General features: G+C 33.8%; 1 protein-coding gene across 1 annotated transcript in view; it reads right to left on the bottom strand.

The window, feature by feature from the left end:
- Positions 1-27,289, bottom strand: part of KCNMA1 (potassium calcium-activated channel subfamily M alpha 1) — a gene marked incomplete at both ends in the record, with an annotated part of 433,608 nt that overhangs the window by 165,820 nt on the left and 240,499 nt on the right. The window contains 2 exons of the mRNA XM_079535276.1: positions 787-898; positions 3,658-3,751. Coding sequence (XP_079391402.1) covers positions 787-898; positions 3,658-3,751 — 206 coding nt within the window. The remainder of the gene's footprint in view (positions 1-786; positions 899-3,657; positions 3,752-27,289) is intronic.

Below are 27,289 nucleotides of genomic sequence, written 5' to 3'. Positions count from 1 at the left end.
CCCTCAGCTGCTCCTCATAAGACTTGTGCTCCAGTCCCCTCAAAGCTTCATTGCTCTTCTCTCGCCATGCTCCAGGGCCACAGTGTCTTTCTTGAAGTAAGGGGCCCAAAACTGAATACAGTACTGAAGGTGCAGCATCACCAGTGCCAAATACAGAGGGATGATCACTTTCCTGCTCTTTCTGGCTAAACTGTTCATAATACAAGCCAGGATGCCACTGGCCTTCTTTGCCAGCTGGGCACAGTGCTGGCTCATGTTCAGGTGGCTATCAATTAACATCCCCAGATCCTTTTCTTCTGCCCAGCTGTCCAGCCACTCTGCCACAAGCCTGTGGCACTGTATGGAGTTGTAGTGACCATAGTGCAGGACTAGGCACTTGGTCTTACTGAACTTCATCCCATTTACCACAGCCCATTGATCCAGCATATCCAGTAGTATCTTCTGACCCTCAATTAGATCAATACTTCCTCCCAACTTGGTGTCATCTGCAAAGTTACTGAGAGTTCAACCAATCCTCCTGATCAAATCATCAAAAAGGATATTAAAAAGGACTGGTCCCAATACTGACCTCCATGGGGAACACCACTCATGACTACTCAGAAGCTGAATTTAATTCTACTCATTTGGCTGGGTCATTTTTCTTGATTGACTTAGTGCTTTTTTCTGACATAACTCACCTGTCTACTGAAATGGCAGAATCACTTCATAAGGTGAAAGCATTACCAAAATATGCCAAGTTCAGGTATTTCTATGATAGCTATTAAAAAGAGAAACTCTGTTACTTACCGAGCCAACTTCTGTTTAAATATACTGAAACAAACACTGGAGGGACCGTGAAGAAATCTACTACTGAGTTAACTTCCAGCCAAAACCACAGCTTGTCATTGGCTGCTATGAACTGGGGAAAAAAAAAAAAAAAAGGAATCAAGTTAGATTTGTGGCGTGTACTTGCATGCAATACTTTCCATTATAAAATATTAAACTTCAAAGCTAGTTTAATAACTAGCTCCAGAAGACACCCTTTTCTCTACTGATTATGAAATCAGCATTGGGAAACTGGGAAACTTAGATTTCAAATACATCTTTGTGATCATCAAAGACCATTTTTATCTGGTGCTTAGCGGGATTAAACAACTGTTCATATTCAAAATATGGATAATTTTTTTTAAATATTAAATAGATATAAATAAATATAAAAGTTTAATGAATTATGAAGATATTTACTGAACTGGTTTTACTCATGCAAGACTTGAATCTTAGACTAACATATTTTAATTTTTTTTTTTTTTGAATGACAGAAAATATACCCTGTCTAACTTTCAAAGAAAGTATTGCTATTCCATTCACTTAATCCTCTTTCTACAATTACATTAAAATTTTATTTAAGGGAAGCATTTGGATAAGGGGATTCGACTTTTAAGATTGTTGAAGTCATACTTGAAAAAAAAAAAAAGACAATATGAGCAGCATTTGCTCAGAGAAGATTCAAAAATGGAAATGTATTGACATTTTGTTATTCTATATTATACAATTAATCAAAGCTTCAGCATGAAAACTGAACAAAACACATCCAGTTTCATCAAAACCTTTCAACTCCTTTTTAAGGAACTTAAATGTAGTCACAATATACGGAATGCAAACCTTTTCAGGATCTCAGGTTGGTATTTTCTGAAATCATGTTTGATCTAATCAGCATTTCATCACTCTGTGAGGGACAACATTTTTGCTCTCAAAAAGGTTAGGAGGTGTTACTCAAAAACAAAAACAAACAGCATTGACTATAAAGGCCACTCACAGTTTTCTTGAAAGTATTTTAACAGCTGTTTATTTAGATAATTAGCAACTAATTGAAGCACTTTACATTCCAGAAGTGTGCTTGAAGAGATAACATGCTTTTCTAGAAGCAGGAGCACAATTCTGTGTCATTCATTTGCCAGACTATTGCTTCATTATCTGCTAACTCATGCAATCTGGACTTAGCCTTCATCAGCAGCTCGTAAATTTCTTACTTGTTACTAGCCCATTAGGGTTTTAAAATGGATGTGTGTGTTTGAACGCAAATATCATCTGGAACTGAAGATATGGTAGTATCTTCATGACTTTGAATTGTGACATCATTTCAGGGAGAACAGATGGGAGAAGATGAGATTTAAAATATTTATTCAAGTACTTTAATTTGCCAGTGAATACTCACAGGACGTATTTGTCTGAAAAACAAAAACAAAAACAAAAAACAAACAAACAAAAAAAAACCCACAACTTAAGTAGCTAAAGGATGAGATGATTGTTAATTCAGCTTGTTAAGCCAGCAAATTCATCACTGACACAATCCTTGTATGCAAACAAGCTGAGTATCATTTGTTTCTCCAGGAACTCCTGTTCAGTACAGCAGAATGTGTTGGAGAATGGATGCTGTATGTATATAATCATTTTAATTTACACAGAGAGTACCAGTTCTGATGCAAGCCCTTAATATCTTTGCTTACTATACTTTGGCTTGCATCGCAAATCAGTTTTGGATAACACAAACATTTGATTTGGTTGAAGCAACAACTGAAAAAATTATTCTAGTAGCCCATCTCACAAACTATAACCAGTAAAGTACATCCAGTCCACAGGATCAGAAGAAAGAGAGACAATGTTACTCTCTCCTTTAAAAAAAATATAGTACACATTTAAAAGCATTAATTAGTATTAGCACAGCCCAAGTTACTGCTTTGAGTAGGTGGCCAATACACAATTTTAATTCTTCTGGTAGGAACATACTACCATACCACTAACATAAATGTTAAAAAGTATCTGAATACTTCTAAGTAGAGGTTTGTTGGAAACTCATAAGTATCATGGATTGAAACTTCTGTGTCAAAAGGTCAACCTGTACTGAAGTTCTCCTGAACAAACACTGAATAATTACAAATTACTATGCTATATGTTTTTAAAATGCAGCACAGACTGTGTATACAGTGGTGCAAACACTGACGGGAATTATCTGTACAACTAAAGGATAGAAAAGGAAGGAGGGAGGGAGAGGAGGAAAGATTAAAAAACAAGTAGAAAATCCTCTTGCATTACAGGCATTACAGTCCTGTAATTCATTACATTAATGAAAAAGTGTATCTTCCTTTAGAAATCCAAACTTTTAGATTTTGAAATTGTATTACTGCATTTTCAGAAAGTGAAAAGCATGTTCTACGGATACATGTTGACATTCAGCATGTTGACTGGTATTTACAACTTACACAAAATATTCATTAGCAGTCTGGAAAAATGGAAGCGCATAAAATTGAGATTGGCAGCTCTACCAGCTGTTATCTCAACTTGCAACTGCCAAAGACAGATCTAACAGCACAAAAATAATTCAAGTACTTCCCAGTTTTGCTGAGGTAGTTATCACACTGAATATACTGAAACGCAGTTTGACTATATTGGCCTACATTATAATAATTTCACTTTCTACCGTACTTGAAGAGACAGACATAGTAGGGTTGGAACCAGCAATTCAAATTTATAAAACTCCTGTCTCCTTATCTATCTTATCTGTTTATCTTTATCACTTAAATATTCCAAACCAAAAGCTTTGATCACGCATTTTAGAAGTTGGCTTAGTTTTTATCATTCATTGTTAATTCTGTCTGTCCTCAAAGACAAACTACTTACACGCAAGCCGAAGTAGAGTAGGAAGAATACATTGAAAGCCATGTCAATCTGTAATGTGAAATCTTTGTAGAAATTCTGGCAGGATTCTATTGGGCTATTTGAAAGAAAAAGAAATCAGAGTAAATTGTCAGTATATGAGTTTCTGTTCTGGTGAGATTTTAATGCATTTCATTTTAAAACCTTGATTCAGAAATTACTTTTTTTTTTTTTTTTCTTCTCTCCAGTCATTTACAAGATACAAGCAAGCATTTCAAATGAATTACTTCATTCAGTCAGTTAGTCATTCATACAGTCTTAATATTCACCTGTTCAGGTAATATCTGAAAATTAACATGCAGATACCTTCAAGAAAAGACAAGCAGGAAAATACTTTAGGATTCCTTAAACCCATATTAACCCTTAAAGAACTGACTTCTTTCTATAGCATACATGCCTACTACATTTTAGGAAGAAATCTGACATGTGCACAGCTACAGTGAAACTATATGTTTTAAATTTACGCTTTGATGTAAAAACTTTAAAAAAGAGAAGTAGCTGTTTAGGAATGTACTACTCATTAGCAACCTGGGGCATTAAGTCTTATAGAATCAGTTGTTTACAGTAAGCTTTGTTTTACATTTTTTTGTTTTTACTATTTATGTACTTGATATACAGTACTATAAAGCTGAGTAGAAAAGCAGCATAGCCCACTGTTAAAGTTATATAGGAAAACAAATAGAATAATTTGAAGCAGTACTGTAAGGGTTAATTTCTGCATGCAGGTTATTTAAACACCTTTCTATGTATCAGGCAGCCATTGCAAGTTCTTGCTTACTATATTATGCTTTATTTAACAGTGAGACAGGTCCAAAGCATACTCTATACAAACTGGTACTTAATAAATACACTTAATCTAAGTAAGAAATAAATTCCAGAAGTGGGATTAGTGATTTATTTGTGAAGTCAAACAGGTCGGTGAAGCCACAGAACAATGTTGAAGTTACAGACTGAAGTGAAAGTCATGTCCCAGTATATGCTGATGTATATACTACATATACATATGATGTCCCACTATATATACATACATGTACACACATATATTGCTAATGATCATGTATTCATCATAACTAATAAAGTGGAGGACTAGAATGTGGATCACTGGAAACCTAGAAAATATTCTATGAGGAAAGCAATTCTTTGGCTTCACAGGTCAAATAAATCACTGAATGTGACTGTAATACCAGTTAGTATAGCTGCAGGTCTGCATATATAATGCTAGACTGCTCAACAAGCAAGATTCTATGCGTCATGAAGGTCAGTTACCTAATATAAGGCATAAAGGAAATAACAGGGGCTAATAGGCCATTACACATGCAGCCAAGTTTCCCATTCCTTGTATACATTACAGGTCAAACAAGTTAAGTACAGCATGCCCTCTTTTGGCTTTAGATGCAGGAATGCATACAGCAAATTCTTCTTGATGTACAATAGCTTTATAATTTAAGAAGCCACAGTGACACAGGAAATTATATTAAAATGTTGAAAAAAAAACACTATAAAGACATTGTAGTTATGAAGTATTTCTGTTATAGATCAAATAAAATTGATTTAGAAAAACAGGCAGAAGGGAAGAGAAGCCAAGTTAACATATAGGATAGAAAACAGCATCTTGTACTTTACAAACACAGTTTTTGCTACAGAGAATGAAATCCAATAAACCAGAATGCTCGGTTTCTGTATGGCATTATAGAGAGTAAAGTATTTTGTTAAAATAAAGAAGGCTACACATTGAGTCACTATGCACCCTATCAACAGGTACCACAGGAAGCACAACAAAAGCAGAATGAACAATCCAGTATCTACAGAGGCTGGGATCCCTAACTCAAGGGTAAGTACCTGTAAAAGCCCCAGATACTCAGTGGAGCTAACGGATTTGCACAAACTTTTAACTCCAATAGAGATAGCTTTATTATCTTTAACAGCTATTTGGTACTTATCATGAATGTTAATAAGTTCAGCTAAGGTTGCAGCTAACTGCTCTTCTTTAGCACCACTGTCCTTTACAAAAACTACAAAATCTCACAAATTAGTTAATATATAATCATCACGTTTACAAAATACTTAGTAGTATTAGCCATTCTTAACAATGGAACACAATCCTAATTTCGCACTGCTGTTTACCAGTAGCTCTGGTGAGCTAATCTCACTGTTAGTTCTCTTCCAAAGGAACCCTTCATTTCAGATATTGGCCCTCTTTTCAATTTCTAAGTTTCTAGATAACAAATTCAATGTCCTATCCTTTTTATTTTAAATAAAGATTGTCAGAAAGGCATGTCACTAAGTCTGAAGAAATCTTTCTTTATACACACTGGATAGTGGATGCATTTTGCTTTCCAAATTAAATTTTGGTGACACTACTCACCAAACTTGGATTGTTTGTTTTCATTTGTACTTCACATTTGGGATGAGAAAAAAATACAGCTACTAATCTTTATCAATGCACTAATCAGCATTCTGCAAAAAAGGAAGCCAATCTGAAACCCCTTTGCACTAAATTTCCCAAAAACTAAAAAGCTATAGTTCTTGCAATACTAGGCAGATGTGAGCTAGGATCTCCAGGACTGATATTTCCTGTTGTGTGCTATAATCAGATGATTTTTCCTATGGGATTTCACCATTTTAGGCCAGCAGAGGTTTCACCTTAAAGGAGGCAACACTGTTAGAACCTTTATTTTTCTACTATGTAAGTGTGGTTCATTTTAAGTGCAGTTTCACGTAGGTATGCTGCTAAAGTCAGGAGAAACTACAGTAAAAATCAATGGAATAACATTACAGTAACAATATGGGAAGATGTAATATATAAAACTTATAGAAGTAACGTAAATGTAAATGCAAAACACACTTGATTTGAAGCTGATGGCTTTATTCAGGTCAATGTTTATATAAAATTATTCACCATAACTGTGAGCTAACATTTAATACAAAAGCTCTATATAGACTGCTAACAGTGGAGTTAGTTTACTCAATCAGCAGTAAAGACAGAGCTTTACCTTTGTTTGCCAAGCATGGGCAATCCCTCTATTAATTTTCTTCCTTTTCTCATGCTCTTTGAACATTGTTACTCATCCCAGTTTCACACTGAAACTTTATTTACCTGTTCTGTTTATTACTACAGTATTTTTATGGCAATACGAGTCTTTAAAAGCCCAGTAATAGAAGTATCATAGGTATAAATCCATTCACTGAGCAGGAACAAACTGCATGAGAATTAAGAAAATTGCTCTAATTTAAACAGATGAGTCTAAATTTTGATATTTCCAGCTCCATTAAACCTTTTCTGCAGCAGGTACAGAAGCTGGCACTATGGAATGATTTTACCACAGCTGAGCAAACGAACCACAGTTTTATTTTACTCCACAAGAACTTACCAGTTTTCAGTTAGTTACTGCGGTCACTAATTCCTATATACTTTTTATTATTCTCACTTATTTCTGGTTAGTTTGAAATGTTTCTAATGCATTTGGAACAGTTCTGCTGGGGTTATTCTCTGTATAGTCATAGAACAAGTGGGAGAGGGCAAAAAATTGCATGCATTTTAATGCTTTCTCAAATTACTCGTTTCCACAAGAATACACATATGAAACTTCCCACAGAACTCTTCAGAAAATGTTTCCAGTATTCTGGAAAGCAACTAAGCTGAAAACCTCATGCGTATTTTTTCTGTATCATTTCATTTCTTGATAGATGCTGCACAGCTCATTTTTAATCACAGCTCAAAGCCTGGGCATCATATATCAATTTGTGCTACAGTGCAATCACTGTCATGAATACCACATAGAAGTAAAAGGAAACAATTCTGTTAATCTGTTAATTCAGAATTTATGCCAGTGTTGTGCATATCCAACTCTGTACTCGAAGTAACCACCCAATATGCAATCTTCAAGTCTGTATTCCAGTCCTCCTATGTAAGGAAGTGGACTTGTGTTTTGGATACATCATCATGTCCTCCCATCCCTTTCTCTTAATGGGAAGACCTACAAGACGATCCTTACTGTCATATTAATCTGGTTACAATTTACAAAAGATTTTGATGATAAGTAATGCTATGCAAAAGATACATGCAACTCCTTAAAGAAAAATGACTTGTCCTGCAATTTCAGCAAAGACCAATACTAAAAGATGTTAGTATCACACAGGCTTCTGCACCTTTAGAACTTTAAGAAGTTATTGAAAACTTTAGAAATTGAGAAAATTGTCCTAAAATAATGTCTTAATTTTTGAAAGCAAACTTATCTTCTAAATAGAAGTAGAGGAAAAGCTAAGTCCATAATTATAATTGCAAAAGGTATAATATAATAAAAAGTTAATTAAATAATATGTAAAATTGAGAAATTTGGAACTAAAATAAACATTGTTACAAGCTTAATTTGTCTGAGAAATAAAACATCATACTATGAAATTTAAATTTTCATTGTTCATGAAAATTCTTAGTTTGCCCATTACACGAAAAAATAGAATGATGTTCAGTTTCTTTTAGAAAAAAAGAAATTAAATGATGATATTGAATTTTAAGATCAAGCGATAACTATGTAATGAAATACCAGTAGAGATGGCTGAAATACAATCAGCACACATAAATAAAGGAGAGAAATCACTCAATATATAAAAGTTCTTTAATATCTTATCACTTGAAGACATTCCACCCACTTGGTGATTTCAAATTCGTAATTAATTAAGATCTACTAGCTTGGGTACAGAAATTCTCTTTGTTCACACAAAATTGCCTTAAGTAATCATTTACTCTTAGTTCCCAAAATCTTTTACTTTAAGATCATCTGTAATACCATTTTCCCTCATATTTATTTATACAGGCAAAAAAAAAAAAACGTTACAAATTCTAGAATTAAAAAAAAAATTCGGCACAAATTTGATATGACAGTGTCCATTCATACCCCTTTAATACATGTTTTTAACAATACAAGAAAGGTAGATTATGGGGGTTATAGTTAGCTAATTAACTGCATTTCAATAACACAGTGACTAAGTACAAAATCAAGGAGAAATCCAGCTGTATCATTTACTAAAGTAAAGTTCTTTCAGTGAAAAAAAAATTTCTATTCCTCTTACTCTACTGAAGTTGTACTACACAGAAGGGAACAAACTGTTAAAAAAATCTCTTTATGTAAGCAGGCATGAACATATAGAAAAAATATAAACGTGGATGCCTAGCTGGTCTTATCCTCATGAAATAAATAACAAAATTAAATCAATGAGATTAAATAAGAATCAAAGTTATTTAATACCTCACCATGACAAAGAGCGTGATACCTTTTCTCTTACCTTAATGGCTTTCATTTTTTAATCAAGTTAGAGTCACAGAAAGAAAACAATTTTCTTGGGATATATATAATGAACTTCTAAGTGCAAGATAGCTTGTTAAATTCTTCAGTTTATAATGCCTTCCTTTGACTCGTAACATCAATAAGCCAATTCCATTTTTGATGGTAACTGTCTTCTAAATTCACTCTCACTTGACATGCTGTCATCTACCAGTAGCAAAGTTTTGCTACTAACATTTTCAGTCAGTACTCCAAGATATGCATGATGACTGGAGCCTTCTCTCTCCAAGAACCAGCTTTCCAGACAGCAAATTGTGCTATGAAATTTATCATAGCTCTAAGACTTGGGATCCATAAAACTTCTTAGGACCACTTCATCTCTTGTTTTAGATAGTTTCTAAGTTCTGCGTACATGGAGGTTGTGAGTAAAAAAGGAACAATCCCTTTCTTACTGAATTTCACAGACACTTGTCACCTAGTGATAAGTTTAAGGATGGTGCTGTGAACATTTCCATTTATCTTCTCATCTGGTCAACATTAACAAAATATTTCAGCTATTTTTGAGCATTCAACCTCCTAAAGCTAGCTCTCTTTCTCCAATGTGCACATATATAAAACCAGAGAGCTTTCTGCTACCAATACATTTAGGCATCAAAGCTTCTTGTTCATAGTTAAAATGCTGACTATGCTTGGCTGTCTTTCATCTTTTTCAGTGTACACTCTCCCTGGCTAGTCTCCACATTGCCTATCACTTTTTCCCTCCTATTCCTTGAGAAAGCTTCAGACAAATATTTCTGTACTTTTCATTGGGACTTCAACAAATACCTTTTTCAGATTCTCTGTTCAACTGACCTTTCCATAATGGATTAAACAGTGATTTCCAGTCTTAAAAACTCCACAATTTCAATACGCAATGAGTTTATATTTATCTAATCTACACCTCACTTTGTTGCATCTCCCTTCCTGCGTTTTTAACATTTGCTTGCATATTCAACTTTCTCTTTCACATTCCCTTTTAAAATCTTCTACTGACCTTAATTTCACCAGCACTAAGCCAAGTCTTAGAATCACACCAACACTCAGTATCTTTCTTTGTTCAATCTCAAAATAGATTCTTAAAATATAAATTTATTCAAGATTAAAAAAAAAAAAATGAACTGTTAAAAATCTTCCAATATTTCTGAGACTATTGCTTAACTTATAAGGTTGCAAGGGAGCTGTTTTTCACACATATGTATCTCTTATTTCCCTTTCTTCATTGCTATCACAACATCTGTTATTTTTTCAAGTCTGACAGATCACAAGCTGGCACTAGAATATTATCCTTCTAGTTCTAATCTAATTTAAAAATGCATCATGACTCATCTGTTTTGCAGATGCTTTCTACTAACTACTTCTATATTATGTCCGTAGCTCAAAGGGGAACTTGGACAAACTTTTAGTCTAATGTGGGGTAAAATTAGCAAATTTCCTCATCCTTTTTTGTTTAAATACATCGTCAGAAGTAATAAGCAACAATAAAAACACACCAATTAGTAATACAGTGGTGTAAAAGTACCATTTAGTAAAGATTTTTCTAAGAATCAGTGCTTGAGATGTACTAGGTTTTCCACGTGCTTCTTTCACTTGCCTCCTTCCCTGATTCACGTAGCTTTTTTTTTTGTTGTTGTTGTTGAATGTTGATTTGATTTAGATGTAAGAATCTATCTATACAAATATACAAATTTGGCATAGATTAAAACAATTTTATTCACATTTCACAAAAGAAAACAATATTCATTTCATATTGCATGCCTGCTCTCCTGCTTGTAAATTAAGTTTCTTCCAGCTACCAAAAACTTTTGCATATGTCCTTGGAATAGAATTTGTTGAAACTGTGCACCTGCAAAAATGTCATGTAGATTTTTTCAATCAAGTTCCACAATAACAAAAAATATTTTTCATAACAGGAAACAAGTACTTGTCCCAAATAGTAAGAATAAAAGGCTATCATTTTACAATTTCTAATGCCAAACTAATTCAGTTTAGAAACTGAAATAGAGAAGAAATTTCAGTAGGAAAGATAGAGACTACTAATTTTAATTTTTGTCACACCCATACATTAAGAGTGAAATTAAGTTTGCACAACTTCAGAACAAAGGTCACTTCACGTGCATAAAATATTTCCTGGCATAACTCTGCTGACTTTTACAGAGTTATACACAATTGACAACTTATCTAATGATAGAAATAAGTAACTTTGCTACTAGTTTGCTTACATAAATGAACTAACAGAACTCAGTGGTGATGCAATTGTCTTTCCTTGAGGCTGCATTTTGAAAAATACGGAAATAAGGAATAGAATAAATAAGTCAATACCTGCGCTTGGCTAACTACGATCATATGTTCTGCAATCTCATCTGTCTTTCCTGTTGAAAAACCACTTCCCAGTATAATGTAGTTACACTTCATCTTCCTAACTCAAATTTTTGATAAATTTTAAGTACATTATGCTTCTGCATTGGCTACCATAGTAAAATTTAATCACAAAACTCAAGCAAAATCAAATTCTTATCTTCCTCTGACTATCCATTAAAGCTGCATATAAGTATGTTTAAAATAATTTTTTCTTCTCATTTTTATATTGAATTGCTGGGAACTGCAGAAGATATGCACATTAAAATTGCTCACTCTGAAAATGGCATATTTCTTAATATCATCAGGATCTATGTACATTGTCAACTGGTGACAGCTATGTCTTCAATAATTACTGACTGGCACAAACAAAAGGTAGATTATTGCAGTGGAGCTGAACTATCAGAATCCGAGTGCAAAATATGTGTAAACAAAAATCCCAGTGTCAATCGCTGTAACTTTTCTGAGTCCTTTAAGGTACTTTGTACTGTCTTGCAAAATACTCCGTTAGAATCTCAATTCTGCCTAAGATCTTGCATATGAAGAGCTCTGTTGAAAATGACATAGGTAAAGTACATACTATCTTTGCATTAGTTTTGAAACTGTGTACCAAAAGCCAAGAATACTAGCAATTGCAAACAGCATTACATTACCTTGAGAAAACAATCTCACTGACGACATCGTTCTAAAAGAATGACAGATCAACGATCCCCGAGTACACATTTTAATTAAAGATTTTGTGTGATTTTACTGTCATATTAAAGAGAAAACTTCCAGTATATTGTTTCAACTAACAGTACATTTTTACTTTTTTTGACAATATTTAGGAAGCCACTTCAATTATCTCTGCTATGGTAATTCTGTTAAATTGCAGGTGCTATTTAGTAAAGTTGGCAATCTTGCATGTTTCTACTCCGTAGATCCCTTCCTATTACTTCTTGTCTGCTTATAGGATTTAATACAGTTTTTCTTTAATACTCTTTATCAAAATGTATCAAGGAGTTGTAGCTGTTTACTCTGGACAAGAGAAAGTAATTGTAGACATGAAAAGACAATACTGTTATATGATGCTTCCAAAATCATAATAAGCCCTTTGCCATGTTCACACTGAATTAAACAATGGAAATTAAGTTAGCCAAAAGCATACCAGAGCATAGAACCTTTTCAGTAGAAACATACATCTAAAGACTGGAAGGAACTTTTTAGGGAGAAGAGAGAATCTCAGCTTAAAAAAAAAAAAAAATATTGGCTAATGATACTTTTCAACTTCAGATATATGAACAACTTACAATCAGCAGGATTATTTAGGGTTGATCTCTAGAGAGTGAAAATTGCACAAGTCAATAAAATCAAATACATACATGAAATTTCTAATATTTCCTACTCCTATAGGAAAAGGCCTAGAAGAAACAACTCTGAGGGAAGTGTCAATTTGAATAGATGTACAGCAACATTGCATCAGGAGGAGTAGATGACTTCCTGAGATTTCTTCTTGTTCTATTTCATATGATTCTATTTTGCAGTCACTGTCTTGTGAAGCTACCCAAAGATGTATTCCATGCACACTATGAACTTTCTTCAAGCTTGAAGTTTTCAATGGCCCACCATCATTGTTGGTTTCTAGCTCCAACTACTCCCCCATTCCAGACTCTTTTATCTTTTCATTCTGTTGATGTTGTCATCTAACTTATGTCATCTTCATCTGACTGCACCCTGAGGAAACTACTGCACTCTTCAAAAATAAGAATGTCTTCTACTTATCCTATTTGACTGACTATTTTGAGACTATTAATCATTATGTTTTTGTGTATCATCATAAAACTGAGATCTGATTTTTTGCTTGATACATATAGCAAACATTCAATTTCTCCAAATGGATTTGAGTGTTCATTCTATATGCTTCTTGCTTGCTTACATATCGTAAGTAAAAAGAAAAACAAAAACATTTCCTAAAAAATTTACAGCCTAAATTCAGCTATCCTACCTGAAAATGATAAGAGTAACAGATGAAACGAAGTCTTAAAATATGTACAGCTCATTCATCTGACTGTTTTTTCTGGAATTTCCCTTCTCTGATACCTTAATTAATAAAAATAACTTCTATCCAGTTTTGAATGAGAAGTAGCAAGCTTGAACCTAAGGTACATTACTTGGCTTTAATTTAACTGAATAATTTAACTGAACAATAAAAGGCAAAAGTACTAAGAAGTGGTAGAAATCTGACATAAAGTTTAGTGCGTATATATTTTCTACACAGATCTACTATACATGCAATAAAGCTGCATTGTGTTATATTGTGTTAACTGCAATTTTAGAGAGTTCCATTAGGCAGAAAATACTGTCTGATATTTTAATGGCTTAAATATAAATATGAATGATACATATATTCCTTCCAAAATCAAACCAAAAATGCTGCATATGGCTAGAAAACATACTAGCCCCAGTCAAAATTTAATCATTTTGGATTCTCACTCTGCCACTCTTCACAAGGACCTGATAGCCTTATCTATCTCATTAACATATGTGGCCTTCAAAACACCTAACATAGGGTGCCATAAATCTCATGTATTTTATTATGAAACAAGATAATGCAACTTAAGCATTCTAAGCCTCTGAATTATTCATTGTTTTATCCATTTCCTTTTAAAAAAAAAAAAAAGTCTCCTTTCCCTGGTGAGTCTTTATTATACATATCTTTTAAAATAAAGCACACAAGTATACATGCAGTTTTTTCGTCTACCACTGTAGCTTTCCATATGGATTTAACTAATAGTTTTCGTTTCTAGAGAGTGTTCATGTCCTAATTGTTCCGGCTGTAGGACCTGATTGTTAATTAGTCTTAAAAACAGATTACCATATTCTTAAAGCAAAATGTTGATCCCAAGAAAGACTCTGTGAAAAACCACATTCACTTTGCAAAAAGAAAAAAGAAAAAATGTTTTAAACAAAGAAATAAATAATTAAAAAAATAATAACTCAACTCTTTCCTAGTTCAACTTCTCAGATAAGGAAACTAGACTGGAGCCTAAGTGACAGTCTCAAATACAGTGACATTTTTAAATGACAAAGGCAAAGCCCTTTTTAGGCAGATTAATGGTAGTACATCATTCTTTTTTAGCATTCACTTTATCTCCATTAATAAATGGAATAAGGTATTGCCAACACCTGTAGCAGTTGCTCAAGTCAATTATCACAAGCCTGGCATAAAACCACTTTACATCAATGTAAGAACAGCATTATAATGATGTAACAAAATGAATATATAGCAGCACCTTTTTTCTAGCACTAACTCAGCATGGCTTGCAAACATGCATGTTATAGTCCAACACATTTTTATCCTAGCTACTTTGCATGGAAACATGAATGTGTAGTCAAAGATTACACACAGAGACAAAAATGGACTGGTGTAATAATAGTCCATTTTGCACTTATTTTAGGTGGAAAAACGTAACGCTGTCCTATCAATACATCTGAACAGTCTGACATTCTTAGAAGAATTGTCGTTCATTAGAAGAAAAAAAAGACTAAAAAAACCCCACAATTAGAATCTAGGAATAAAACAAAACCAAATAAGTAAATATTAGCTAATCCTGAATAGCAGACAGTGTCAGAACAGCCAGGTAGCAACATGAGGGTGACATGACAACAGTCACAGATTTGAAATCATCTCCCTTGTTTATTGCTTTGACGTTATTGCATGTTGTTGGCTACTTGCTTATAAGTACAGACTAAAAATCACATTCTGGCTTTATATATGCATATATCTGTCAGTAATTATCATCTTTCATTTATAACATTTCATATTACTTGACCTCAAAATTAAGTAAATTAAATATGAACAATTGCATTTACTGCAACAGACATTAATTTGTAGATTCGTTTTGACAAAAAAAAAAAAAAAAAAAAAAAAAAAGCAGAATGTAACCTCTGATCACATACCCCTGATGATTTCACTGATCAGCAGTGCTAAAAATTGTGCTCAGACAAAATGTTTTGTGTCACTTGCTAAAATGTTTTATAATTATATTGGGAAACAATAGGATTAGCATTAAATCATATCTTCTACTGTGCTGATGTAGGATTTATTTGAATATGTTTTAGAACACACGAATAAAGATTTGTTTAGGATGGTCAGTCTTTGGCAAATAAAACCTAGAGCAATGTTACAATTGTCTGTATCAAATTTCATTTTAGTGTTATTTTGTAAATAAATACATTTTAAATTAATTTGCAAGATATTTAGTAACTTAACTTCAAAATACTTCCCAAATTCTGACCTTTAATGAATAATTACTGATAATCTTACCTCTCGTCTCTGTCACCTGCTGCTTAAGATGATATCAGGTTAAGATTTAACTTTCTGAACACTACTGGCATCATTCAGTTCTTTTCACAGCAGAATAATTGGAACACTCAATTCTCCCACACTTTGATCACACTACAATTGTCTATCTAGTCCATAAACTATGGCAATATGCTGGAAATCTTAAATATATAGGACCTGTTACAAATACATATTAAGATCTATTCATTCTGTGCTTTTCTAAAGATACTGACAAGATTAATTTACATTTGCTCAGCTTTCTATAATCTCATGGATTCCTTTAATTCCAGTTCATGCACTTGATGCTTAGGCTGCATTCAGTGTATACACCATTATGGTAAGCACATTTGGCATGCACAGGCAATACAAGAATAGATTATAATTAACCCCATAAACAACCGAAAAGGGTGAAGTTGCATCATGCAATGAAACCACAGCTTGGCCTGGACTGCCATGCAGAAAAAAACCTACATCAATGAGTCTGCAGTACGGCTCCTAGGTAAGAGTTGATATGAAAGAGGTGAGTTATTTCAGAAATGAAGTCATAAGCTGAAAATGTTTATACTACTGTAAACAAAATACTGCACGTAGCACCAGTATTACTCTCCGGGGGAAAAAGATGCTTGCAGAGGAGGACAAAAATGACGAGGAATAAGAGGAGGAGGATGAAGTATAAATTACAGTAACAAGTCTGAAGTCTCTAATCTGGTATTTTTTCATAAGCACGTGGTTATTTCATTCAAAATAATGTCACTGAAGCTTTTAAAGAAAACCTTAATTTTTAATGTATTTTCAATAAAACATTAGGTGAAATAATGAGGTAATTTTAAAAGATCACAGTGTCATGGACAAATAACTGAAGATAATACACAGATATGTAGAAGTGAATTTTTTAATGCAAGGTACAGGATCTAAACAACACAAGCTTCACTGATTTAAACACAATGTATTGAGCTTCTATTTATTTACTTTTTTTTTTTTTTTCCCTTTAGAAATAGTAACATTCTGAACTGCCTTTACTTTATTCACCTCCATAGTTGTGAATGTAGAAATACAACATGAACAGCAGGGAGACAACCTGGCTTGTTTTAAGACATGTTTACTAGACCTAGTAATTCATAGCCTGATTCCAAGTAAGCTCAGAAACACACGTGGTGTGCTAGTTAATTTTAATACAGCGCTCAAACAACAGATTCTACTCTGTGATGGAAGCAGTGTCATGTTATGTGAATATTTCACTACATAAAAATTTGTTCCATATTTATCAATAGGTATGCTTTTGAGCATTTTTCCATAATTACATTTAATTGTAGGAGTTCTTTTAACTGTATAACAATTTGCAAATATATCAGCTAATCATGTAAGATGGTAATTGATGGAATACCAAAAATAGCTTTATTAAAAAACTATAATTTTATTTACTATACAAAGATTTTAATAGAAACGATATCTGTACCAGTCGCAGAACAGAATTACAGAATCACAGGGGTTGGAAGGGATTTCTGGAGACTGAATTCCACCCCTCTACTAAAGCAGATACCCTGCAATAAGCAGGTAGGCATTCAGACAGGTTTTGTATGCCTCCATAGAAGGAGACTCCAAACCTCTCTGAACAATCTGTTTTGGTGTGTTGTCAACTTCTACTATAAAGAAGTTCTTCTGCATGCTTGTATAGAACTTAGTATGTTCAAATTTTAGGCCATTACTCCTTGTCCTATATCTACACACGACCAAGAAGAGCCTGGCCTCATTCATTTGCCTCCCACTGCTCTTTAGATATTTATAAGCATTAATCAGATCCCCTCTCAGTCTTCACTTCCCCAGGCTGAACAGACCAAGGTTATTCAGCCTCTCCTCATAAGGGAGATGCTCCAGACTCAATTGCTTTTGTTATGTCTATTTTTACTCACTGTATCTTTTATGAAATATTAATCTTTTTATGTAGTAAATTTCCACAGAAATTTAGATCAAACTAAAAATCAGCACAATTGACAGTATAAATTATTTTCTTGACTCTTGAAGTTCATCAGGAGAATTGCAGGAGAACCTGTCAGCATCTTTTGAATTCAAAATGTACAATTCTTAAATATCAAAATATGTATTAAGTTTCCAACCTAACACTTCTATCTTTCTCACAGAAAAAGATGCCCCAGTCACAACAGATACTACCTTTAGCCACTATGTACTATTTAACAAGGCTAAAACGATGTTTCCTTAGTTGTCCATTAAAGATGCAAACATTTTCTTGGTTGCACAGGTATGCACTTACATAATGTTGTATCACAAATGCAAAAGCTACCAAATAAAAATATTCCTCAAAATGCTGATGGAACACATAGCTTGCCTTAGTTCTACAATCTAGTTTGGATATGAACATTTCAATTTTAAAACCTCAGTAAAAATTTCAAATCCTGCTGTATCTGCTACTACTGCAATAGTGGATGACAGAAACTACAAATGTGAGATATTTGAAGATCAGCTTAACACACATCTTCACTATCGTTACTGTCATATGATCTGTGGTTTGTTATAAAAACAGCTAGTCTTGGGAAATCAAATATTAGGTTTAAGAAGAGAATCAATCTGTTTTCAGATCATTGCTATGAACTCATCTCAGCTTAGAAAAGTCTTTCTGCATTAGGTAGAGAGAGGAGGCTATCTATCACCTATCTCCTAAAATGACAGAAGTTTCTCTATTTCTATGTAACCAAAAGACATTAAAAAGTTTATATAATTCATACAACTCTTTTGCAAATTACAGTCATTATGAAGGATACTCTAACACTGAAACAAAATGACCAGAGCAATCAAATTCTAGTACATTACTGATGTATTTTGCCCTGAAATTTGCTTTCAATTCCTTCCAAACTCTGAGCAAGAAATTCCTTTAATAAAACATCTATTTGAAGTTTATTTTGACAAAATATGCATCTGATTCTAGTTTTCTGCTTTTTCTTATGCATTTTGTGATGCACAGCAAAGAATTCAGAAGGGCCACACTACAGTTTCAATGTCATAAATATGTTTGCATATTTACTCCAAGTATTTTACCTAGCTTTTTCAGGAGCAGCGTTAAGCATATTTGCCTTTTCTTATTAGTGACTTAAGATACCAAAAGACAAAGATATCTTGCACACATAGAAATATCAAAAAATAAACCAGTCCTACTTACTCACTAAGCAAGACTGTATTCAGAGCCTTTTCTAGTAGCCTGTTCTGAACACTTGCTTAAGGAGATACTTCAAATCTTTAGATAACTTGTTTCAATTCTTACAAATACAAATACAGAAACATATCAAATTTAATCATTAGTAATAACAATAACTAATTAAAAGTGTTAATCTTTACTATTCTTATTGCTTTTATCTGTATTTAAGAAAATGTTCCTAGCAAGAAGAAATTGTACTTCTGTCTTCAGAGGGTACTTTCCAACCTGCTGAATTCTTCTTTACTTGCTTTCATTATACCTAAGCTTCCAAAAGAAGCTATAAAGAAAATACTTTCCAGCCTGCAACCTTCATTATTTGTCTTAAATTAGCTAAAAGTAAAGGTTCGTATTTTAAAGAAACCTAATGACTTAAGCTCCCAGTGACAAATGAAAAACTGTAATTTATTGCATACTACACATACCATACTATTGGGAATGCATATTAATGTGCAAATGTTTTTCTGTGAATTATTTTTTCAATTATTTTTCCTGCTGACATTTCACAAATTCATTTCCTTTTCCTTAGTCAGATATGTTGCTAAAATAAAATTAAAATTCAAAAAAAAGTAAAATAGTTTTCTAAGCATTCTTTGTTATTTTCCTAAAACGAAGACAAAATTTGAAAAGTCAGTGCATTTAAATTTAAAAAATATATTATTGAGACCAATACATATTGATTACATAAGGTCACAAGTACTGTTTCAATAAGGAATCTGAAAAATTCATCTATACTTTTAATAAGTAGAAATTACCTGCAAAAACTATCACAGGTTTTCACTGATGTTAAAATAGTATTCACTGCCTCAGAGAAATTAATTTACTGATAACACGATATTAGACAAAATAGCAGACTATGGATGATATTTTTTTCCCATGATGGAAGCACTTGAGCTTGACAATTAGAATGAAGATTTGCAACAATACTGCAATTAAGCATCTGTACTCTCAAGATAAGAAACATCATTCAAACAGTATTATTGCAATTGCATTATATCGCATGGTATAGTAGAAATAAAATCCCTCTGAAACATCGTCACAGGTGATTTGCTTTATAAATAAGTAGCCATAAAATAAAACCATTATTTATTATCTCTGTATTCCATAATACAGAAAAAATGCTTACTCTTCAATTAGAATTTGTTCTACAAAATTACATCATACTTTGATAGCTGCTTAATGAAAAGAGAAAAAGATTTACAAAATAATTAACATAGTTTAAAAAAGATTTTTCTTTCAAAAATTCCTTCTATAAAATAACTAAGATTATACTTTGGCAACATCAGAATAAAATTAACTGCACATTCTACATCTATACTTCAGTTCTGAGACTTCGGAAAGAATAATATGAAATTCAAATAATAATTTATCCCTTGACAATATCTAACATCAGAGCACAAGGAATTACAGTTAGAATTTTATACGCTAGGCTAAATCTAGGAAAGAAGGAAAATAGAACATGAGCAAATATGAACTTACAGATGTAGAAATTTCACATCACAGATCATACACTGAGAAGACTACTAAGAACAATCTAATCTATGCATCTCAAGGTAGAAAAGCATCGGCAAATTACTCAATAGAGAAAGGGGAAAAAAAAAATAATTCAAAGAAGCTGATTCAACTGGAAAAGTATAATTAGTTACCTAACTTTGAAGCACAATGTGCACGGAGCAGAATATATGAATATATCGAGTATATACAATGTAGGAAGTCTGGATGATGTATTTAAAGTAATTAATAAATACTGCATTTTAAAAGACATGAAATCAAACTACTGAATGAATAAAAGCAATATGAGAAATATTTCACAAAGTGGTGCTAATATAACTATTACTACAGTCCATACGATCCCTTTCTAAAAGTCTTTGGAATTGGTTTCAATTTATCAGGTAGCTTAATTACTGAGTATGAGTAACCTATTGGAGTGAGGATGCCAATGAAGTGAGTCACTGGAGATAGGTGAATATCAGGTGGCTAGATTGACATCCATTTAAAATGGTATTTCGAACAATTACACTGCATCTTAGCTACCAAATCAAATGTACTAGATTTACAAATTTTCTTATGCGGCCAAACTCATTCAATTCACATTTATGACAGATCTCATCTAGAAAATGCTCATCTTTCTCAGGACCTTACAGTGCCTTGATACAAGCCTTGGGATACTGCATTAAAGCAGCTCTCATGAAGCGTACTTAGTGGTTATCCTATCACACAAGCATAGACTGACATCAGCCTGCCCTGATGGCTGTAGCTGCTTATCTAACTCACATCTTTCCTCCACTTAATCAAGCCCCATTATATTTCTTTCCCAGAAATTATTCTCTCCCCAGCCAGTCCCTCTCACAAAAACAAAAATAACCCAAATGCCTCTCAAATTCTTTCTCTATAATCACTCTTTAAGTATCACAGCATAGTTTGCCACTGTCTGCCAGGGATTGTCTCTGTATTGTGCTTTTATATGTTGTCATAACTACTGCTGACACAGCCCATCTTTTACTCAGCTCCATAAGCGCTTTTTTAAGCGTCCAGACTAATAATACATGAAATGAAATCAAATCGAATTTAAAAAAAAAGAGTTGACACGGTCACTGCCTAGCTGTCCTCTGACCAAGAAACTGCTGTTGCCTTTATCAACTGAAATGAGCTGCACCTGGACAAATACATTGACCTCTGTGATTAAAGGGCAGACAGTTCACATGCATTCCTTTGCAGTGACATCTCAGTTTTCCCTTCATTCATTACTTATCCTCACTCCTGCTCCCATTGCCAAGTCAAACTAGATGTAAAAGGATTTTATCTTTTACTGAAAATCAAAGAGAGTCAAGAAAAGAAAAAATATCACACATAATATCTAAGTCATAACACTCACATCAGTGTTTTCTCTGCAAGTAAATTAGCACAACAAATACTACCAGCTGTTAAGTGATAACAAGGGCAGAAACCCCTAGCTGTGCCGAATGTATTTGGGATAAAATATGCAACCACTGAGCAGGTGTTGAATTTTTAATTTATGAAAGACAGTTTAAAAAAAAAAAAAAAAAAAAAAAAAAAAAAAAGGAGCTGAATAGTTTTCTCTAAGTTAACATGGCAAAAGGTAATTTAAAAAAATTAAAAATAAAATGTCTTGAAGTGACATATCTGCATAAAGACATTTGCCAAGTTAAAGCACAGAAATAGCCTGGAAGCTTAGAAATACCAAGGAGAGAAGGACACATCAAGTGACTTCTGAACCCAATGGCTGAGCTTCCATATTCTTGACTAGGAGAATAAGCTAAAGAAAAAGAACATAAGAGAATTTTAAGCTATAACCTATTTATGGAAGAGAGATTCTATCAGAACATAATTTTGCAAGGTTACAGCTCTATGTTACTTACTGGGAATATCATGAAGACTGTTACTAGAATAATTAAAATACCTTTAATCACAAAACTCTTTGAACAAGGAAGAACTGAGTCAAAGGAAGGAAGTAGGGAAAGCATTTCTGATCTAGTGAAGTTTAGGCATTTGCTTCTAAAGTAATTAAATCTGTGGGCTGAACCTCCGTCTCCCACTGAATTCAGCAGCTGTTCTGAGTGCTCAGTACATCTGTAAACTTAGCCACTAATTGTATTGGACTCAGATGTTTATTTTTTGATACTAAGCTTGGAAAAATTAGCCTTGAAAATTACCTTGGGTACTAATAATCTGAGTATTATAAGTGGAAGGACTTTTTACTTGTACTGCTGTAGAAAATAATGCAATCATTTGTATTATATCATCATATTATCACAAGCAATAAAAACTCACCTGGGAGCAAAATATATGAAGTCTGCTTTTTATATCTTCACCTAGCACTTCTGTACAGAAACATTCATTCTGTCTCTCTAGCAACAAGACCCTTGCACCTGCATTTAGTTCATGGCATAGTAAATCTTTTCCATGTCACCATATTAGAAATTCTTAATAATCTCCTGTTATCACTATGACAAATGACACTCTGTGAAGCTAGTAGAATTAATGTTTTGGAAATTAAGGAAATCAGTTACAACCCTGATAACCCACAGAATCTTTATTAACTACATTACTTGTGATAGTATGATGAAATAATACAAATGATTGCTTTATTTTCTACAGCAGTACAAGTAAAAAGTATATGAGGTATTTAAAATTATTTTATATATGCTTTTACTGCTTAATTAAATGTATTTCAAGTTCATGATGTTCCTAGAAATAACTGTGCAGAAATATGCATAATCCATACTCTAAATCAACCGTTGCTTTCCAACTTAAAGTAAGAAACTATAAAAATATTATGACAAATATTATGACTACCATGTTTGATATTATGCTAAAATATTTAAGTTATGAGATTACTAATCAAAAAGATTTCAGTAGTTTTCATGGACAGTATTTTCAGAGGCCTCTCTAAATAATTCTTCAATCAGTTTGACATATAAGTGTAGCTGAAGGAACACAGTAACTCAGTTTTCCTCATTTCTATTTCTTTTGCTCTGTGAAAAGTCACGTTAAAGTAGGTAAGATGAGGTTGCAGTTTTTATTGATCAGTGTACTCCCTCATCTAGATTGGAAACTTCACCTATTGGTAACACCACAACTATGCGTAATAGTATTTCTGAAAACATATAGAAGAGTATGAATAGTAAATATTAAAATATTATGCATCCGGAGACATTTGTGTAAATAAAAATTGTACACACATAAAAAATGGTAATTTATCTGAAATAACTATTGAAATAACTTTGAGGTAAATTACAACACCGACTAGTTTAGTTCTGCCTATATACACTCTCCTCATGTGATGTGTACTTGTCATACAAAAGACATTTGAGAGATCAAACTAAAGGCATAGTGAAAAAGATTATATATAGATATATGTACGTATGTAAGTATGCATTTAGAAGGTACAAGCTCCATTTCTGTACAGTTCCTGCCTTTCATTACTCCAAGCAAGAAAAGGGGCCTTAGATATCTCTGTTCCACGTAGATATTCCCATAACATACAAAATGACTTTATTCAGCTTTACACAAGTACATCAAGAAAAAACAGTAGGATCCCAAGATCAACACTCAGAGGGCTTAATACTGAAAATTCTTAATAAATTTTGTTGGATGTCCTGTACATCACAAGCCATTCAGCTTCACCAGTTTATTTCCAAATGGAGTCAAGAAATCAGCATTTTAAATTTAGTATTGTTTATCTTTTGATGTAGTGCATCTTTAAGAAAAAAAAAAGCAATCATTGCCAATACAAACACACAGATCTTTTTTTTTGATAGAATATTTCAGTGGGTACTTACACAATTAACATTTTATATCTTATTTTCTATTTGAATTCTGTGTTCCCTCCAATACACTGATTCTTATTAAGGCTTTATTTTATTAAACAGTCCTTTACTTTCTTCCACAGAGGTACTAGTCTATTATTACAACCAGATCACACATCAATCTTCTTTTTGATAAACCAGAGATTAAGTACTTCAAATCCCCTACTCTATGGAATTTTCTCCAGACATCAAATTTCCTATGCTCTCCAACTTCCACTTAATATGACCTTAAATAGTTCAACTGCAATCACCACAATATCCTGCCACAGAATGGAGATAATACCCCAAGCTGTAAGATTGTTTATTTAGAACTCTACAGCACTAAAATAAGGTAGTTTTTTCAGTGGAAGACATTGTATATAACACTGAATCAAATTGTATGCTTTGGATTGCATGCAGCTTGCATTCTCTTGTTTCCGGAAGCTGAAAAGATTATAAAATTGTTGCAGATTCTCAGAGATACATTTCAAATCATGTCTGCAAGCCATTGAAAAAAGCTTCCAGATATCCATGTAGAAGTAGAAACAACAACAATTTCACACTTAGAACGTTTGTTTTGTTTTGTTTTTTTCCCCCCTTAAAAAAAATAGGTAGGCTTAAAAAAATGCAGACATTGAGTTACCAGATATAAATGTACTCAGTGTCCTGACAGCTTCACATTTGATAGAATACTGCACACAGTAAATTCCTTGTACAATTAGACTGCTTACCTGCTAGACCTACATCACTCCCTGGCACATAAATTACACTGAAAAGCTGTACTCTGCAGTGTCTTACAGGTTAAAAATGATATAACTAACTACGGCTTTCATTATTTCAGCTAGGAAAAAGCCTTACTTTTCCCCTTTTTGTCACCTATAATTACGATCAACTTCTTTTATGTTAAAAAGTGGGTAAAAAATTGCATATAATGTTTTCTTACATGCAGCTGGCAATTTCTTTTCCCTGTGGAAGTGTTGGAAAATTTGTATGGGTCTGTCTAGCCCTTCACTAGCAGAATAGAACCCATTCTATTTTGGTCCTTGATTACATAGGCCTAGCTGTAGTATTTTCATTTAGAATTAATTCTAAGTTTATAGGCAAACAATACTTGTACTGAGACTCACAGAAACATAAAAAGGCACTTAATCATTTGTCTCACTATGAGAAATTTGTGTGTGTCTAGTACTATACTTTGCTGAAAGCAATAATAAAGGTCCCTTTTTCCCCAACAAAGACAAAATCATTACGGTTACTGTTAGTTTTCAATCAATGAAGAAAGACTGACTGGGTTTAACATTTGGTAACTGATCTAACCACAGTGATCCAATATGAGGATGAGTATCGAAAAGCTGATCCAACTTTTAATGGGTTATCAGTTTCTAGGGAAAAAGAAAACAACCAAAAACATAAGAAAATCTGATAATCATTCATCGTGTCTCATTTCTAAATAAGACATTAATATAGGAATAACATAGAGCAACCACTCTTTATAAAACGAGGAGGCGCAGAGAGTGGAAATCTACTTGGACCTGTTTGAGCTAGGATGACACTGAGTTGTCAAAACTCATCTTGCGAAGGTAGCAATGTTTTGCAGTTGTGGAGCCAGTAATTAGTACTTCCTAAATCCAGGTTCCCACCTGCTGCCTTCCATTTGGCTATGAGCTTCGGTCTTTGCACCCTTATAAATATACACTCATTGCTTCATATCAAAAAGTTAAAAGGAGATTAATATATCTACATACATCTTTACTGCCTTTAGTTCTTTGTTACTGAATGCAAGATGTTCCAAGGTACAAAATCATAATAGCGCAGTATCTTCAACATTTAAATGTCTATTTACTGCAGTGAATTAAACAAAGTTTTATAAATCATGTATTTCATCCTTTTAGTCAATTTGCTATCGTCTTCTCTTTTCTCTCCTCACTTCAGTTCATTTATTGAATGGCTGTATAAGACAAGGCATGTCCAGTAGGATGCTGTACAGAATCATATAATCATAGAATGGCCTGGGTTGAAAAGGACTATAATGACCACTGTGCACTGTGGCTAGCAGGTCGAGGGAGGTGATCCTCCCCTTCTACTCTGCCCTGGTAAGGCCTCATCTGGAGTACTGCATCCAGTTCTGGGCTCCCCAGTACAAAAAAGACAGGGATCTCTTGGAAGAGTCCAGCGGAGGGCCACAGAGATGGTGAAGGGCCTGGAGCATCTCCCCTATGAAGAAAGGCTGAGTGAACTGGGTCTGTTCAGCCTTGAGAAAAGAAGACTGAGAGGGGACCTGATCCAGGTCTATAAATATCTAAGGTGTGGGGGGCAGAATGGCGAGGCCGGACTCTTTTCAGTGGTGAGTGGAGACAGGACAAGGGGAAACGGCCGGAAACTGCAGCATAGGAAGTTCCACACAAATGTGCGCAAGAACTTCTTTACAGTGAGGGTGACGGAGCACTGGAACAGGCTGCCCAGGGAGGTGGTGGAGTCTCCTTCTCTGGAGATGTTCAAGACCTGCCTGGATGCCTACCTGTGCGACCTGCTGTAGGGAACCTGCTTTGGCAGGGGGGTTGGACTCGATGATCTCTGGAGGTCCCTTCCAACCCCTACAATTCTGTGATTCTGTGATTCTGTGACCATCTAGTTTCAACCCCCCTGGCACGTGTAGGATCGCCAACCACCAGACCACACTGCCCAGAGCCATACCAGAAGGATACAATCAAGTCCACACCTGGAATAAAGTGTGGTATTTATGATGTTTGCAGCCTCAAAAAGGTCAATGTACATTGCAATGGCTTGTGTGGAAAACTACAGCAGTGACTGGGAAATGAGAAGACTATTCAATAACACACAAAAAGTTAAGATCATTTAACATAGCAAAGTAAAGATGCTGAATGAATATGACTTCTATCTGAATGCAGTGTAGATTGGCACCATGTAGGGAACGAGTTGTAATCCAAGCAATGTAGTCAGAAGAAAAATGACTACTCACTGCACAGAATTAAATTTAGATTGAAAATAAAAAGATTTTGATCTATTAGAAGAGGACAGTTGTGGAACAATCTGTAAAAGAGGGACAGGGCAAAAGAAAACT

The sequence above is a fragment of the Tetrao urogallus genome, assembly GCF_951394365.1.
Source record: "Tetrao urogallus genome assembly, chromosome: 5".
In the NCBI taxonomy this organism is placed as follows: Eukaryota; Metazoa; Chordata; class Aves; order Galliformes; family Phasianidae; genus Tetrao; species Tetrao urogallus.
This window is presented reverse-complemented; position numbering and strand designations above follow the sequence as displayed.